The sequence below is a fragment of the Podarcis pityusensis genome (genome assembly GCF_964106645.2).
Source record: "Podarcis pityusensis genome assembly, chromosome: 7".
NCBI classification, from domain to species: Eukaryota; Metazoa; Chordata; class Lepidosauria; order Squamata; family Lacertidae; genus Podarcis; species Podarcis pityusensis.
In genome coordinates, this window is record NC_138031.1 from 58,259,666 (window position 1) to 58,275,282 (window position 15,617).

The 15,617-nt window shown below is 40.5% G+C and overlaps 1 protein-coding gene across 2 annotated transcripts in view; it reads right to left on the reverse strand.

Moving 5' to 3' along the window:
• Positions 1 to 15,617, reverse strand: part of CARMIL1 (capping protein regulator and myosin 1 linker 1) — a 341,669-nt gene that overhangs the window by 210,120 nt on the left and 115,932 nt on the right. Inside the window, exon 37 of one of the 2 annotated variants that reach the window (XM_081014120.1) lies at positions 8,389 to 9,444. The exons of the other annotated variant lie outside the window; for it this stretch is intronic. Coding sequence (XP_080870246.1) covers positions 9,323 to 9,444 — 122 coding nt within the window. The 3' untranslated portion in view covers positions 8,389 to 9,322. Of the gene's footprint in view, positions 1 to 8,388; positions 9,445 to 15,617 lie in introns of those variants that run through there. 2 annotated transcript variants of the gene reach the window in all.

Here is a 15,617-nt window from a genome sequence, read left to right on the forward strand (position 1 = left end):
TTGGGTTAAGAACGTAATTTGTTCTGGAGATCCGTTCTTAACCTGAAACTATTCTTAACCTGAGGTACTACTTTAGCTAATGGGGCCTCCCGCTGCCGCTGCGCCGCCACCACACAATTTCTGTTCTCATCCTGAAGCAAAGTTCTTAACCCGAGATACTATTTCTGGGTTAGCGGAGTCTGTAACCTGAAGCATCTGTAACCTGAGGAACCACTGTATTCCTCATTTGAAAAGTTTGCAGGTTTTATGAACCACTGGTGGTAGACTGAAATAGACTTATCTATTGCTCGGGGACAAACTGACCACAGGTTTCTGCAAATTATGGCAAACCTTGGTTCTTATGCTTTGATTATCAACTGGTCTGTGAATGCAGAAGATAAGTTATTAATGCCATATAACTCTTATCCCACATACTGGTGTTTAGAATTACATTAGTATCTGAAAGAGGAAAAGGCAAAACAACAACAACAATTACCTGTAAGTTTTCCATTCTACATATCTGTTAGTGTTGGCAAACCTTAGCAGTTTTGAAGATTAGGATGTGAAATGGCATTTCCAAGTTAGAAGGGATGGCAGAGTAATGCATTGCAGGGGGTTGGACTAGATGACTCTTGGGGTCCCTTCCAACTCTACAGTTCTATGATATCTCAGGCAAGCATCCTGCAGAACTGTACTTTGTGAACACATTTGCTCTACTACAGTTGCATTATGCACAAGGGCATCTGCAATATTACCTAATGCGCAGAATATTGTTGTTATTAGGGGTAACAACATCAAATTTCTCTTGAGTGGATCACTAGTCTAGAAAGTCTAAACATACACAAGCACACAAACAGATGAATTAAATCTGCCCAACATATATTAATTTGTCAATTTGGCCCGATTGATAGCAAATGGTAAAAAAAAACCAAAAACAAAAAAACAAAACCCCCACCCACTATCAAATTACACAAATAATGACTGGTGTGATATAGAAGCTTCTGAAAACAGGCACAAAGTCAATGTTGCATATTGAGGTGTGTGAGAGGGATTCTTAGCAGCATGGCTGCAGTTAAAAGCTTGACTTGCTCCCTTCTTGCATGGCAACTGCGTATTTGAAAAGAAAGAAAGAACACCACCCTTTTCCCCTTCCAATATTCATTTTGACAGTGAAGCTTAATTTTTAAAGGCACCCTTTCTCAAAGGCTGACAGTTAATTGAAATGCAATGGAAGTGTTGAGACAGCAATACAAAAGATTTCTAAATGAAAATTCCAGAAAAACAAAAGTACGTACACAACGCAAGTCCACGTTTGTCCAGCTGCTTATCCAGTTGCTTCATGCATAAATGAGCAAGCTCCATTTGCAATTTTAATAACAGCTTTATTATATTTGGTGTGGCTCAGGGGCAGCTAACTAGTAGCGCTGCCATACATTCGGAATTTCCCAGACATATCTGGGATTCATCTGTAGAAAATAGCGTCTGGGCAGAATTCTCAGAAACCAGTTAAAATGTCCTGAAAAACCCGGGCATATGGCAGCCCATATCAGAAGTGTTGGGATTTCATTTTGGGGGGAGATTTTGCAAAAAAACAACAACAACCCACCCCTGGTCTGCATGATGATGCAAAACATTATAATGGACAGGTACATACCTGTCTATTTCCATATGATTAGAACCTTGTGTTCCCTGCTGGCAATTGGGCAACTGTTTGTTGGAATGTCTAAAATACCCTGAGGTTATTATTTTTACACTGTTGACACCAGAGAGTAACCCGTTAGGTTCCAAAGGTATTTAAGAACTAGTGGCAAGTGCCCATCACAGAGATTTGCCTCTGGGCAGGTTAAAGTTGGGAAATGGCTGGAGTCTCACTAGTACTGAGCTTCGTAGTGCACTCAGAACCTATATCCCTCCAGATGCTGCTAGACTACAATTCCCATCATCCATGTATGTAGACAATTATGGTTGGAGCTGATGGGAGTTGCAGTCCAACAACATCTGGAGTGCCACAGGTTTCCTGCCCTGCTATATAAAAAAAGATAAGGGCCAATGCAATAGACCCAGCTTTGGATCTTCTGGGTTCCAGTAACACTGTACTAGCATTCAGTGGCAAATAGCTGTCAGCTCAAAGGCTGTGCCAGAAGCCTGCATTCAAGAAAATCTTGGAGCAAGTTTGGCAGAAGTAATAGTTCACACAGAGCCCCCATTTTCTCACACACCAGCCTGCTATGACAGCTCCCCTGCATTAACATTTTAATAAAAGAAATATATAGAAATAATAGAGCTAATCTTAAGTCAATAAAACCCACCCAAACCTTTTATGCTCATTGAGCAGAAAGCATGTGGTTGTTGAAGGCCATTAAAGAGAAAGGAAACTTGCCACAAGAACCGAAGCATTCAATTAACCCCATGAGGTCCCAAACTGACTAGAATCACTATTGTGCTCTGGGGTAAAGGGTTTCTGAAATACTAAAAGGGATGTCTCGAAAAAGAATTTCCTCCACATCTAATGAATGGGCTGGAGCAAGCCCTTTTCATAATTCTCCACTCCCAGTTTTCAAGAGTGGGAGAATGGCAGCAATGGGGGAAGCTAGAGGAGAATAAAGAGGAAGGGATTGGGAGGGGGCCACGGAATCAGGTAGTTTTGCTTAAGGGGTTATTTGTGGCATCTACAATGTTTGCTTTATGTCAAATATGGGAAGTTCACACACACACCCCTATTTCACATTTCCCTTTCCCCACAGTAATTACCATGTGGGCTTGAGCATCCAGATTCTAATATATCTGTTCATGTGCTCCAGTTCAGTGCAAGGGCTCTGATAACTCTTCAACACCTGGATAGCTCAACTGGTTAGAGAGTGGGGCTGATAATACCAAGGTTGCAGGTTCAATCCCCGTAAGGGACAGCTGCCTATTCCTGCAGTGCAGGGGGTTGGACTAGATGATCCTTAGGGTTCCTTCCAACTCTATGATTCTCTTTCGCCACAGTCAACACCATTGCATCATGCTACGAACCACTGATCCTGGAACATTTTTATACAGATTAGTTGTTAGGAACATTTGTCTGCCCAGATGTCGCTGAACCACAGCTCCCATCATCCCTGGCCATCAGCCATGCTTGCTAGGGCTGATGTGGTACAGCAACATCTGGAAAGCTAAAAGTTCCCCACTCCTGTGTTAGAAGAACCAAAGAAGGCCTCAGATTCATTATACCCATCTTGTGTATGGCTTTTTCTCCACACCACCCACCTAACCCCACTTTAGCAAGGTACTTGTAAAGAAGGACATCATTATTACATGAATAGAATGAAGATTATCACTATCATTATTACTATAAAATGTATTGTTAAAATTCTTATAACTCAATCTGAAAAGAAATATTTGAAATAGAAAAGGTATTCTGAGTTTTAAATTTAACAAGCATTATGTTAAAGCCTGCAAAATGCATTTAAGTGCATTGAAAACTGGATAGGCTATTATGAAAGAAAATAAAAGGCACTAACTAAATTGTCTACATTTGGTTGTCTCAGTTATTGACTTATTTTGTCTTCATGATTGTATAGTAACACAATGCAAACAAGCTAAGCTTCTCGCACAGTACTGAACAATAAGTATTGACAAAAATGACTGCGGTTGCCACACCACATTCTATTTGCTATTTTGTAAGAATGTTTGCAATCAAATTCTCTTTTCGCAAAAGAAAATGACTGTCTCACAGATGGATAAGTAAAGCCTTAGCCAACCTCCCAACCCTCAAATAATCAAAAGCTGTTACAAGTTTCAACAAGCTTTTCTTTAAGCTGCAAGATGTTGCTAGAAGTAGAGTGAAGCTTTTATAGGAGTACTGAATTGTTCAGCATTCAGATCTGCCTTCTGTTGAACAAAAGCTTTCAATAAGAAGTACTGCAGGAGGCCTGGAATCCTAGGACTTGAACCCCAAATTCAGGAGAGCAGAGGTTAGATTCCTCTCCCACCCCTGGGGAACATTGTTTGCTTGTAAATATGTGTAGTATGCGTGCTTCGCGTGTACGAGGCCACAGGTTCAATCCCCGGCATCTCCAGGTGTTTTGGGACGTGGGTGGCGCTGTGGGTTAAACCACAGAGCCTAGGACTTGCCGATCAGAAGGTTGGCTGTTCGATTCCCCGCGACGGGGTGAGCTCCTGTTGCTCGGTCCCTGCTCCTGCCAACCTAGCAGTTCGAAAGCATGTCAAAGTGCAAGTAGATAAATAGGTACCACTCCGGCTGGAAGGTAAACGGCGTTTCCGTGCGCTGCTCTGGTTCGCCAGAAGCGGCTTAGTCATGCTGGCCACATGACCCAGAAGCTGTCTGCAGACAAACACCAGCTCCCTTGGCCAATAAAGCGAGATGAGCACTGCAACCCCAGAGTCAGTTACGACTGGACCTAATGGTCAGGGGTCCCTTTACCTTTACCTATGTGTAGTACAAACTATATTTCTTAAAGATACTAGTCTCTGCTGTGCCTTGATTTCCCAATGGGAATACAGCCCTGGGTGAGCACCTGGAAACCCCTGAAATATTGTTGCTGCTTGGCAGAGATTGGGGGTGGTGCACAGCCTCTGTAACAATATGTTACTGGTGAAACATGGGAGCTGCTAGCCCATGTCACTCACCTGAAATTAGCACTATCACCTCCCAGATATAAGCCCAAAAGCAAGTTAGAAGCAGCAGTTACGAGAAAGAGTCGGAAACCAGGAAGTCCCTGGTTCCAATTTTGTTTTGGGTTTGACCTTAATAGATGGCCTTAGGGCAACAGTTATCTCTGAGCCTCAGCCATCCCACCTGAAAAAAGGGAAAGTGCATCCTGTCTACCTTAGTTGGGATAAGGTTTACTGTCAACATATGTGAAGTCCTTTGAGCATGCAGGAAAAAGTAATTTTTTTTGCTGAAAGGCAACTGTGGTCTAAATTATTCCACCACCATACAGAGCTCTTAAATATGGATTATGTCCATGGCCTAGGTCAGCATATCACAAGGTGTGAATACAAGGTCAGGTCAATAGCTGTGAATACCAATACTAACTTTCTTCAACAGACATACTTGTTAAGGGGAATAAATATAGCCCAGGATAAGTATCACAAATAGCCTCCTAAAGTTCAAACAATTCAGACATACAACTGAATGCAAAATTATGTGGAATTTTAGTTTTAACTTTATAAATGTGGAATGTTCAATGATAATATACAATTGCATGTCTGATGGATCATTTAAGACTACAAAGAAAACACGCTTATCTGCCTCACAGCATACAATTTAAATTGAACCTGACACACATGGTTCTGCCAAACAAGCCTTTTCAAAGCAGCTGAGAAGATATTTGATAGGAAAACAGGCAGCAGCCCACTAAGGGGGTCTTTGAACGTTGAAATAAACATTCAAAGTTGGGGAATTGATCAAAGACATGCTGATAGCTGAACAAAGTTGACACATCACTTTCCAGTCAGACCCTGCTATGCAAGAACAGCTAAAATAAAAATTTGATTCTGTTTTGTTTAAAAAATGATCAAATCCTAACCTTATTTTATTTGTAATATTTATGCTGAGCATCTGTGGTCTGAAGAATAGAAAGATATAAAAGCCTGCAACATTTCCACAAACATATTTCCTGCATATCCAGCAACAGTGAAAAGCAATTCACCAAGGCACCTACCTTGAAGAAATATGTAGAGTGGAACTCATGGCTAGATGCTGATGATGAAAATGTATTAGGCCCCTCTGGGTAACTTTGGGTGGAAGGTCCTTTGAGTACAAATATATCCCAACCTACAGACAATGCCATGGACTTTTAGCTAGGGTGCCACAAACTTGTCTACAATGCTTTTATGCTGAAAGGAAGTAAAAGACTGGTCACAAGGATGCAATACCATGTAATGTGGGATAGTGAAGATGACTGCAGTGTGTGTGTGTTTCAGTGAAGCTACATTGGTGCAACCCACAATCTGCCTCTGTTCATACTCTTAGTCCATTCACTCCATTCTGTGTTGTGGCTTTGGGTAGAGAAATCTTAGTCACACTGTCTACGGGCAGTCTGTTTTAGCTCCACCCCCTAGTGATACTCTTACTAGAAGACTCCTATCTGACAACCAAGAGGAGGTACTTCCCAGAATTGAAAGAATGCCCCATTCTAGAACTACTAGATAGATCACTCTGTTACTAGCCAGCCAGGCAGGGATGAGTTGGAAAGCTGGACAGGTCCTCCCCATAGCATCTCAACACTACCTGTAGCCAAGAGTAGGTTTGACTGCAGATGGAAACAACTGCCTTTGCCAGCAAACTTCATAGGAGAGAAAGGGAGTCTCTGCCCTTTGACTTGCTTGCTGATCTGAATTATGCTTACACAAAGGAGAAGCCTTTTTTCTGTAGGAACTGCCTGACTTTGAAATACCCTCCCTGGGGAGGTTCAATTGGCATTATCATCTTTTTGATGCCTGCTTAAGCCATTTTTGTTTGCTCATGAAGTTTAAAAGGGTTACATTTGTTTTTGATGCATTTTTTTAGCTGTTGTCTTTTAGTTTTGTTTTTGCTGGGGTTTTGTTTTTTTAATGATTATGTTTCACTTTTATTTTATTTGGTTATTGTTGTCAATTTCCTTGGAATCTGTTTGGATGAAGGGTGGCTTGGAATGTAATTAATTAATTAAACCATTTTTTCTACCATAGCTCTGGAAGGGGGAAAGTGCAACACTATAAACAAGCGTGGCCCCTTCCATTGTTGGCTCAGGAACCACATAAAGGAATCAGCAACCATCCCTCCAACTTTTAAATTTCAAGATTAACGTGGCACTGAAACATAGTACTCTATGGACACTGATGGGACAATCATATTGGCAAGCCTGTTGGGTTTTACATTGACTGGTAATGTAACAAACATCTATGCCACGGTCCCTTTGCCGACCTATAATGCTCCAATCAACACTGCAAGCTGCATTAACTTCCAAAAGGGTTTTTTCTGCCAGAGGGTTTTGGAGAAAAAAAGCTTATGGGAAATGAGGGGATAGACTTACTTCATTTCCCCCTCTGTTGTGCCGTTCAGCAGTCATTTAGAGAGTTAACTTTGCTGAATTCAAGCAAATTGGATTTGTGCAGATAGCAGCCCTATCCCTTTCCTGGACACGGTCAATCTAATTAAAACAACAGTTCTTCTAAGAGAGCTTTTATATCCTCCCCTGGTTCTACATGTTCACTTCCTCATTGGAAGAAAGAAAGAAAAATGACTCGAAAGATGGAAAAACCCAGGGTCACTTTGCTTTGCTCACCAGATATGGTTACGAACAACCTTCCTGAAATAATATCACCTAAACGATTATTGTAGAGAAAAAGATTAACGTTTCAAATGTTTAACCTTACCTTTCTGGTTCACTTGATCCCATTTATTTTCATAGAACCCACTTATACTAATAATAATGGCTGTGGCATAATAGATTAAATAATGGCAGAGCTGACCTCTGCCTTCTTAACGTGTTGAATTACTTCATTCGCTGTATATTATAGGCTGAAAGAGAAGCTTAGCAGTAGTCCTCTAAGGTAAGGACTTGTCTTGAGGGCAAACCATGTTACACGTAACTGTCTGAACAGTCTTTATTTTTATTTTTTAAAGCAATTTTAGGATGCTACATATTTTAGCAGAGAAGGATATGATACTTAAAAACTCATCCTATCCTTTGCCAAAGCTATCCCTCTTTATGCAATTGCAGATGCCTATTTATAAAAGGAAATTACATACTGGGACCTTGCATGGAGGAAGCAATGCAAAGGGGCAGTGCTGAGCAGGAAAGGGTTAAGCATCACTCATTTTTCCACTCAAAATGGCACAAATATTTTTCATTAAAAAAAAAGATGCAGTGGATTCACTACTCTCATTTGCATGTAACATGCCTTTTAACTAAAGCCAGGGCAACCCTGCACACAGGGTCCCCCCCCCTTCCTTAATTTAGCCTCTGTTAGTTTTGATATTTGGTTAACAGTAACATTTTTGGTTACTGTTGGTTAAGCGAACCAATTAATGAACAGATACACATTGGTGTTTGATCCCTTGGTGATAGAGAAAGGTAGATGTGGGGGGGGGGGACTGTTGATTCACTGGCAGAAACAAACAGAAAGCATCACAATAGTGTAAAGATGATAGGTTGTTTTGCAGCAATATGCCTCATATTCTGCAATGTTACGTTCAGAAGAAATGATTGACTTTAAAAATAAAATAACGAAGATTTTTTTGTCCACATGAAGTTACTTGCTACATTATGTACAAAAATGATTTGAAATAATTTAAATGCAAAGTTTGCCTATATTTAGGGTTTGAAAAAAATGTACTGGAGTATGGAACTATAGATTTATAATTTATAAATATACAAAGGCTTCGAGAAAGTATTTCTTTAAAATTAGAAATTCAAATTCCAGTTGTAAAATCATTTTTATTGGTACAAATATACATTATGAATAAACTCCCTTCAGCGTGTATTATAAGCGGATGCCTGTGAAATATGCAAAGGAAAAAAATGAAAAATTGCTTTTACAGACAAGAATCTACTTTTCTTTCAAAAGTACATGTTAGAAGCTAGAGCGAATGCAGACTGACCCCCCAAGGTGCCCTCTAGAAAATACCAACAGTAATAAAATGTCCATTGCCCTCATTCCAATCAACAACAAACATTTACTTATGGATATGGAAGCATATCAAGTTATTAGTAATTCTGGGTTGTTGTTTTGTGCTTTAGAACAGTACACAAAATGTAGGATATTGTGTTCTTATATACAGTACAACAAACGAGAAAAAAGGTCTCCCAAAGGAGAATGTAAAAATCATATCCAAGCATCTAATATATATTATTTATACAAATTATTTTATTAGTGTGCTCTGTTGATATAATTACAATGTGCAATTGCATTCAGCAAGAATATATTTATAAAGTAAGTTGCGTGCAAGTTTGACACATTTACATTCAGCAGTACAACACCTCTCATGCTGTACAGTGTGGGTTAGTGTAAGAAATTGTCCAGTTCCTTTGCTTGGGGTTTCCTCCCGCAAAGCCCCGCAAAGCAAGGCATTATTTTTATAGCTGCTTCAGAGAAATTCAAGTAGAAGACATGAAAAAGTTGCTGGCTTTTGCAAAGGCGTGAAAGGGAATGTCTGGAATCGTAAAGATCAGGAAAAAACAAAGGATCAGAGTCATGAAGTTCAGTTACCAGTGCAATCACCGACACTCCCTCCCCCCCCCCCCCCAATTTCCAAATGCTCCTCTATAAAAGGAGAGTAACTGATCAAAAAGAGGGATAAGCGGTACCCTTATTGTTACAAAAGAGCACTGCCAAATACAAGACCAACCAACTAAACAAAAATAAAATCTTTATCAGCTTCTTCACCAGAGTCACTGGACTTGCTTCCCTGCTGACCATCTTTACTTAAAGACCTCTGTTTCTGCTCCTGGTGTCCTGGGCTTCTCTTTGGACCTGTATCAGAAGACAGAATGTTGAGTTGGGAGGTTGGGGAGTGGACATCTTCATTTGTTATGACCCCAGAGCTATTCACTAGGACCCCAATATCTGCTCTGTTGCTCCAAATTGTTCATTGATTAGAGTTCTGTGTAACTCAAAAGCTCATATCCTACGTTCCAAATAGAAGCTGGTTAAAATAGTAAGTTATGGCCAACATCCAAAGTATATCACAGATAGTGGCAGGATTTCCACAGTTATCATGTATGGCAGGGCACAATCAACATTGATAAGAACTGTCACATTTTCCTGAGCAGAAAGCTCACTCAGAGGACAGGCACTTTCAAAGTGGCACAAATCAAGTTAGGCCCTGCACATGGGGCCCTATCAAACCCAAAGAAACCATGGCAGTAGTGCTTTTCGATAGTTTGGTACTTCTTGACCCAGAAAGGGATCCATGTGTAACTTTTCCATGATTGGAGAGCAGATTTCCATGATTGGTGGAAACACTAACTTGAAACCAACAGAAGGTGGCAGGAATACATTAATTTAAACCAAACCAAAACATATGAGAACTTGTTTACATTGTAAATGTAGCAGCAGCTTTTATAATAAATGAACACAGCAATACTTACATCTGTTTAAAAAGGCAAGATACAGTGGTACCTCGGGTTACATACGCTTCAGGTTACACACTCCTCTAACCCAGAAATAGTGCTTCAGGTTAAGAACTTTGCTTCAGGATAAGAACAGAAATCGTGCTTTGGCGGCACGGCAGCAGCAGGAGGCCCCATTAGCTAAAGTGGTGCTTCAGGTTAAGAACAGTTTCAGGTTAAGAACGGACCTCCGGAACGAATTAAGTACTTAACCCGAGGTACCACTGTATTGGTAGTTTTTAATCATATATAAAATCTACAATTTTATCTGCCTTACAAAATCTGCCTTACCAAGCAGCCAAGTTGTTGCTATACAGACAATTTATCTCCCAAGGAAAGAAATGGTTTGCTTTTGACTTCCACTGCAATCTTTTTATATTGCACACATTGTCAAACTCATTTCATCATATGCAAAAAGTGGGTAAGTATAACGCAGGAGATTAGAGCAAATTGTTCCCTCCTTTTTTTTTGCCCACAGCAGAATGCATGTTATGTGGAATGCATTATAAAGAACAATGTGCTTGACTATGCACAGGTCAACAATTATACCAATAATCCTTCCCTAAGATAATAACTGAAATTGCTCTCATTCTCTTTAAAGCTCTGATGAGTCACATATGCAATGAGGCCTGTTCTCAACACAGAAGAAATTCCTCCATGTTTGGCAAGTGAGCACATCTGCTTGTTTCCTATTATTCAGAATTCACCAAAAAGACAATTCCACTCTATTCATTATCAATGTGAAAACATACTCACCGGAAAACTAAATGTAAGACTAAGAATTCTGAGAGAAAAGAAGAGAATGGGTGAAAACCCGTTTTTTAAAAAAACTAAAAATCAGATTTAAAGGTTTGATTGCTGAGCTGCAACACATGGTAATTTGGTGATATAAGGCCCATTTATTTCAGCACTGAATAGGTAAAAGATCAAACTTTTTTGCTGCAGTGCTTTTGTTCAGCACATGCAGGGATGAGAAGTACTTCCTAACATACAAAAATGAATAATGTAGTTGGAAAAGAAATATTTTCACATCAGATATATATATATATATATATATATATATATATATATATATATTTGCTATTCATTAAGACTGCTACCTTGTGAGGAACATGAAATTGTCTCTAAAATTGATACTGCACATTAAGAGTTCATTTTCAGAAACTAACTTTCTCAGGAAGGAAGTCTGAGGAACTGAGGCACATAGTGGTGATAAGAGTCAAATTAAAAACTGAAACATCACTAGGTCTGGATGGCACCCACAGAAGAGTTCTTAAGGAATTCAAATGTGAATTTGCAGATCTTCTAACAAAAACATCACATGCCCTTAAGATCAGCTCTTATACCCGAGGGCTGGAAGGTGGCCAGGAGAACAACAGTTTTAAGAAGGGTCCCACCAGCTCCCCGGTGGGAGGTTTAAATGCAGAATTACCATGCATACAGAAGAACAAGTCTTGCTGAAGCAGAACCAGCAAGAGTAGGTCCTGTCTCACTAACCTATTAGAGATCTCTGAGAGTGTCAATGAGCACACAGAGGAGATCCAGTTGACACTGTGTACTTTGAAAATGCTTTCATAAAGTACCTCACCAAAGATTCCCAAGTAAGTTTATCAGTCATGGAATAAGAGGAAACATCCTCTTGTGGATCAGAAGGTGGTTAAGGAACAAGAAGCAGAGAGTGGGAATAAATGGACAATTTCCCCAAGGTACAGTTCCGAGAACACTAATTCCAGTTAGCTCTTTTCTAGATTCACTACAAAGCTGTGGTTCTGGAGAGCTGTCCAAACTGAGCTGGGCTGTCCTGATGGCTCTTAACTCAAGAACTAGATTGGATCAGGTCATCATTAAGGTAGGATTAAAAGAAGCATGCTTCTGAACACCACTTGGCTGGGAATCACAAATGGGGACGGTGCTGTTGTGCTCAGGCACTGATTAGTCACGGTGGGAATAGGATGCTGGTCTAGATGAGCCTTTTGGCTTGATCCAGCAGAGGTCATCTTTGGCACTGATCTATACGGAAGTGGAAGTGCCCATGATAACCGTTTTTATTGGAATACTATGTTTTCAGTCTGTATAACTTTGTATGTGAAAGCGCAGTTTATAAATAAATAAATAAATATTTATTCATTTATTATTAAATATAAATATTTAAATAAATACAAATAAATAAAATGAATGAAAACACAGGTACTTCAGGCATAAGAGCTTTATTAGGATGTGTAGATAAGTCTCCAGTAGGTCTAAGGATGCTAGGAAATCCTGCTCCTTGATGGATGGCGCAATGGATTTCACAATTTCAACTTTGCCAGGAATTCTTTGCCAGGAGCTGCTTCAGGTAAAAAAATGCCCACACAGCCCTCTTTTCTGGGCCCATGGGGGGATAGGGAAAGGAGAGACCCTGGAATGCCTCTGGCCCTACGACATTCCTCCACCTAGCATGTGGCAAACCTTTAACATGTTTACACATAAATATATCCTACTATGCTCAGTGGGGCTTACTTCTAGGTAATAGGATTCCAGCCTCAGATTTTGAGAATCAAACCACTTAATAAGGTTATACACACACACACACACACACACACACACACACACACACACATATATGGAATTCAATATTAAAGCACTTAGTATGCTTTATACAGAGGAGGGTTACCAGAACTGCTGTGCTGTTCCTTCAGCATAAACCTCCCACCAGCTCCCCTCCCCACCAGAAAGGAAAGCACTGAACAAAAATGCCTATTAAGTTGACTAAAGGTTTCAGGAGGGATGTATTGTAACTGACACTAATGAACTTCAAGCTCAACTTGTAAATACCGTATTCAATTTTCTAAGTACAGCTCTTCAAAGAAACAGGTGCTTAATCACTAGGCGTAATCAAACCGCTGAGCAGTTACACTGAGGACTGTTTGCATTTGGAGTTTAGCATGGAGAATTGAGTGTGCTGTTGATTCTTGAGAATGTGACCAAATGTTAAGCCAATGGGCTGGTTGGCATGTCATACTAAGCCAAACCATGGCTTAGGGCAGGTATCAGGGCTCCTGGTGAGGAGATTGTGGCCTCTTTGTTCTTCCCTTGTTGTTTTGCTGAGCTTGACTTAGTGCAGCGATGGAGAATTGGATCTAGCTGGCCAGCTAAACCAATAAGCAGAAGTTTGGACTACATGCTAAGCCAAGCCATGACTTAGCTCAGTATTGTGCAGCAGCAAAAGAACTGGGGAGAGCAAAGGGACGGCTATCTCCTCCCCAGGAGTCTACACACTCATATGTTTGCGCTTAGTGTGACATGCAAACCAGCCCAATGTTTCTTACTGAACCAGCCTTCCCTGCAGAAGCAAGAGCCTCTCATGAGGACATTCCTTTTCTAGAGATACGCTACTGGGTCAGAAATGAATTGGATTAATATTACACTTGGAGATTTCTACAGCAGGCAACAACTGATGCCAAACTGCATAGGACAAAGACCTATGTACTACTACCTGAACCCATATAAAGGATGTGACTGTTGTATCCGTTGCAGAGTTGCAAACATTTCCTGCCCCTTTAATCTGCAGCCCCCGCAAGGCACATGTATCACTCACTGCAGTAAATGACTGAGGCAAATTATTTCAGATTTTGAAGCCTGATTAGCTCAATCAGCAGCATTCTTAGCCTCATTTGTTTATATTATACAATTTAGCAGCCCTAATAATGAAAATGTCATGCTTTACATATCCTGATATTTTGCATGCTTAGTAACACAACAATACACAAAAGAGAAAGAGAAAATAAGATGGCATTATTTCGTCATTTTTGCCAAGCAAATCGTGTCAATGATTTACTGGTAAAGGAACCAATTAACTGAGTGTGTTGGTCCACGTACATTTGTTCTGAACTGTTTTCAATGCTGCTTTTTTAAAAACCTGAGGGTGTTACGGTGAAGAGTGGGGAATAAATAAAATGAATAATAATAAAGTTACGGGGGGGGGGGGTGTGTGAAATGAGAGCCAGACATAACACAGAAGTATAGGTCGCACAAACAGAACTGTAACTTTAAAAAAGGGAGCAGGAGGATATAGCTTTTAACCAGTCCTAACTTATACCAAGAGGTAACAATAGCAATACACCTGAAATGTTCTAATCGTACACTTCATACTTGCCAGGGAGCTGGGATGGACTGCAGGTTTCTATAGGGGCTGAACATGTGGTCAAAATTCATGGGAGGGGTGTTTTCAGTTACCCCACCCCTCGCTCTTGGAATTCTTATAAGAAGCTTATAAGCAGGTGCTGCTGCAGGAGGCGGCCTATGAGCAACACCATAGGAGGTGTGTTTCTAGGACTAAGGCGAAACCTTGGAGATCCCTTGTTATTTTTGCTATTGGATGCTGCACCTTGTTTCAGTATTTCTTGTTACATTTATAGTATTGAAATGTAGGTTTTTTATGTTGTTATATTTGCTATTATTTTGGAGTTGTTTTGCAGTGTTTGTTTGAAATGCACTCCTGTTTTCTTTGTTGTAAGCTGATTTGAGCATGGTTGTGTGTGTGTGTGTGTGTGTGTGTGTGTGTGTGTAAGCAGGATACAAATAAAATGAATGAATGAATGGAAAATCCAGTTTTGCCTCTTTGTAATGTGTGAAATGTCTGTGAGCATCACCATACCTCCCTTACTCAGCAGATGGAGCACTGTAGAGCTTTTTTAATGAAAGAACATATGATGAGTCTGCTAGAACAGGCGAATGGACCATCAAGTCCACCTCCCTCTTCTCCCAATGGCCAACCAGAAGCAGGACCTAAGCGCAATCTGTATTGAGATTCGACTTCTTCCAGCCAATGACAGGGGTTCTCTGGGTAAAGCAGATGGTACACAGAAGGATTCTTTGTATCTAATGCGCAGGTTTTTAGAAATGCGAATACTGCACCAGCTTAGGGAGTGGGAGTGATATTTATCGGGATAACAACAGATGAGGAGGGGCAATTTAACCTTGCCCTTGCATGCTGAGGTCCTGAGGAAAATCCTTCCCCACAAATTGGTATTTGCACTGGGAGGGAATCTGCATTTGATGCCCAGGGAAATATCAGCTTCAGAGGCAGCATTTTCTGCAGGGCTGCAGCAGGATTAAATTCTGTCTTCATGCCTCCTGCTGTCACAGTAACTACCAGCCCCTCTGGAGAATGCTAGCTGAATTGTTTTGAAAACCCTGCATGTTAAATGTAAAGATGCATTTAACATTAGCCTCCTGCCTAGCTTGGCCCTATGACCGAGAAGGAAATGATGGAGGCTGCAGATAGCACAAAAGATAATGGGAGATATAATTAATACCATGGGCTAGAATGGAAACAACCCCTGCAGAAGGGCGAGGCGTGTGCGTGCATGCAATTAGAACACATAATATAGGTAAATTAACACATTATTATGACCAGACATTAAGGTCATATTCAGAATCAGGAACTTTGCAAATTGACTTCCAATAGCTGAGGACATGAACAATTATACCATGGGTAGGCAAACTAAGGCCCGGGGGCTGGATCCGGCCCAATCGCCTTCTAAATCCAGCCTG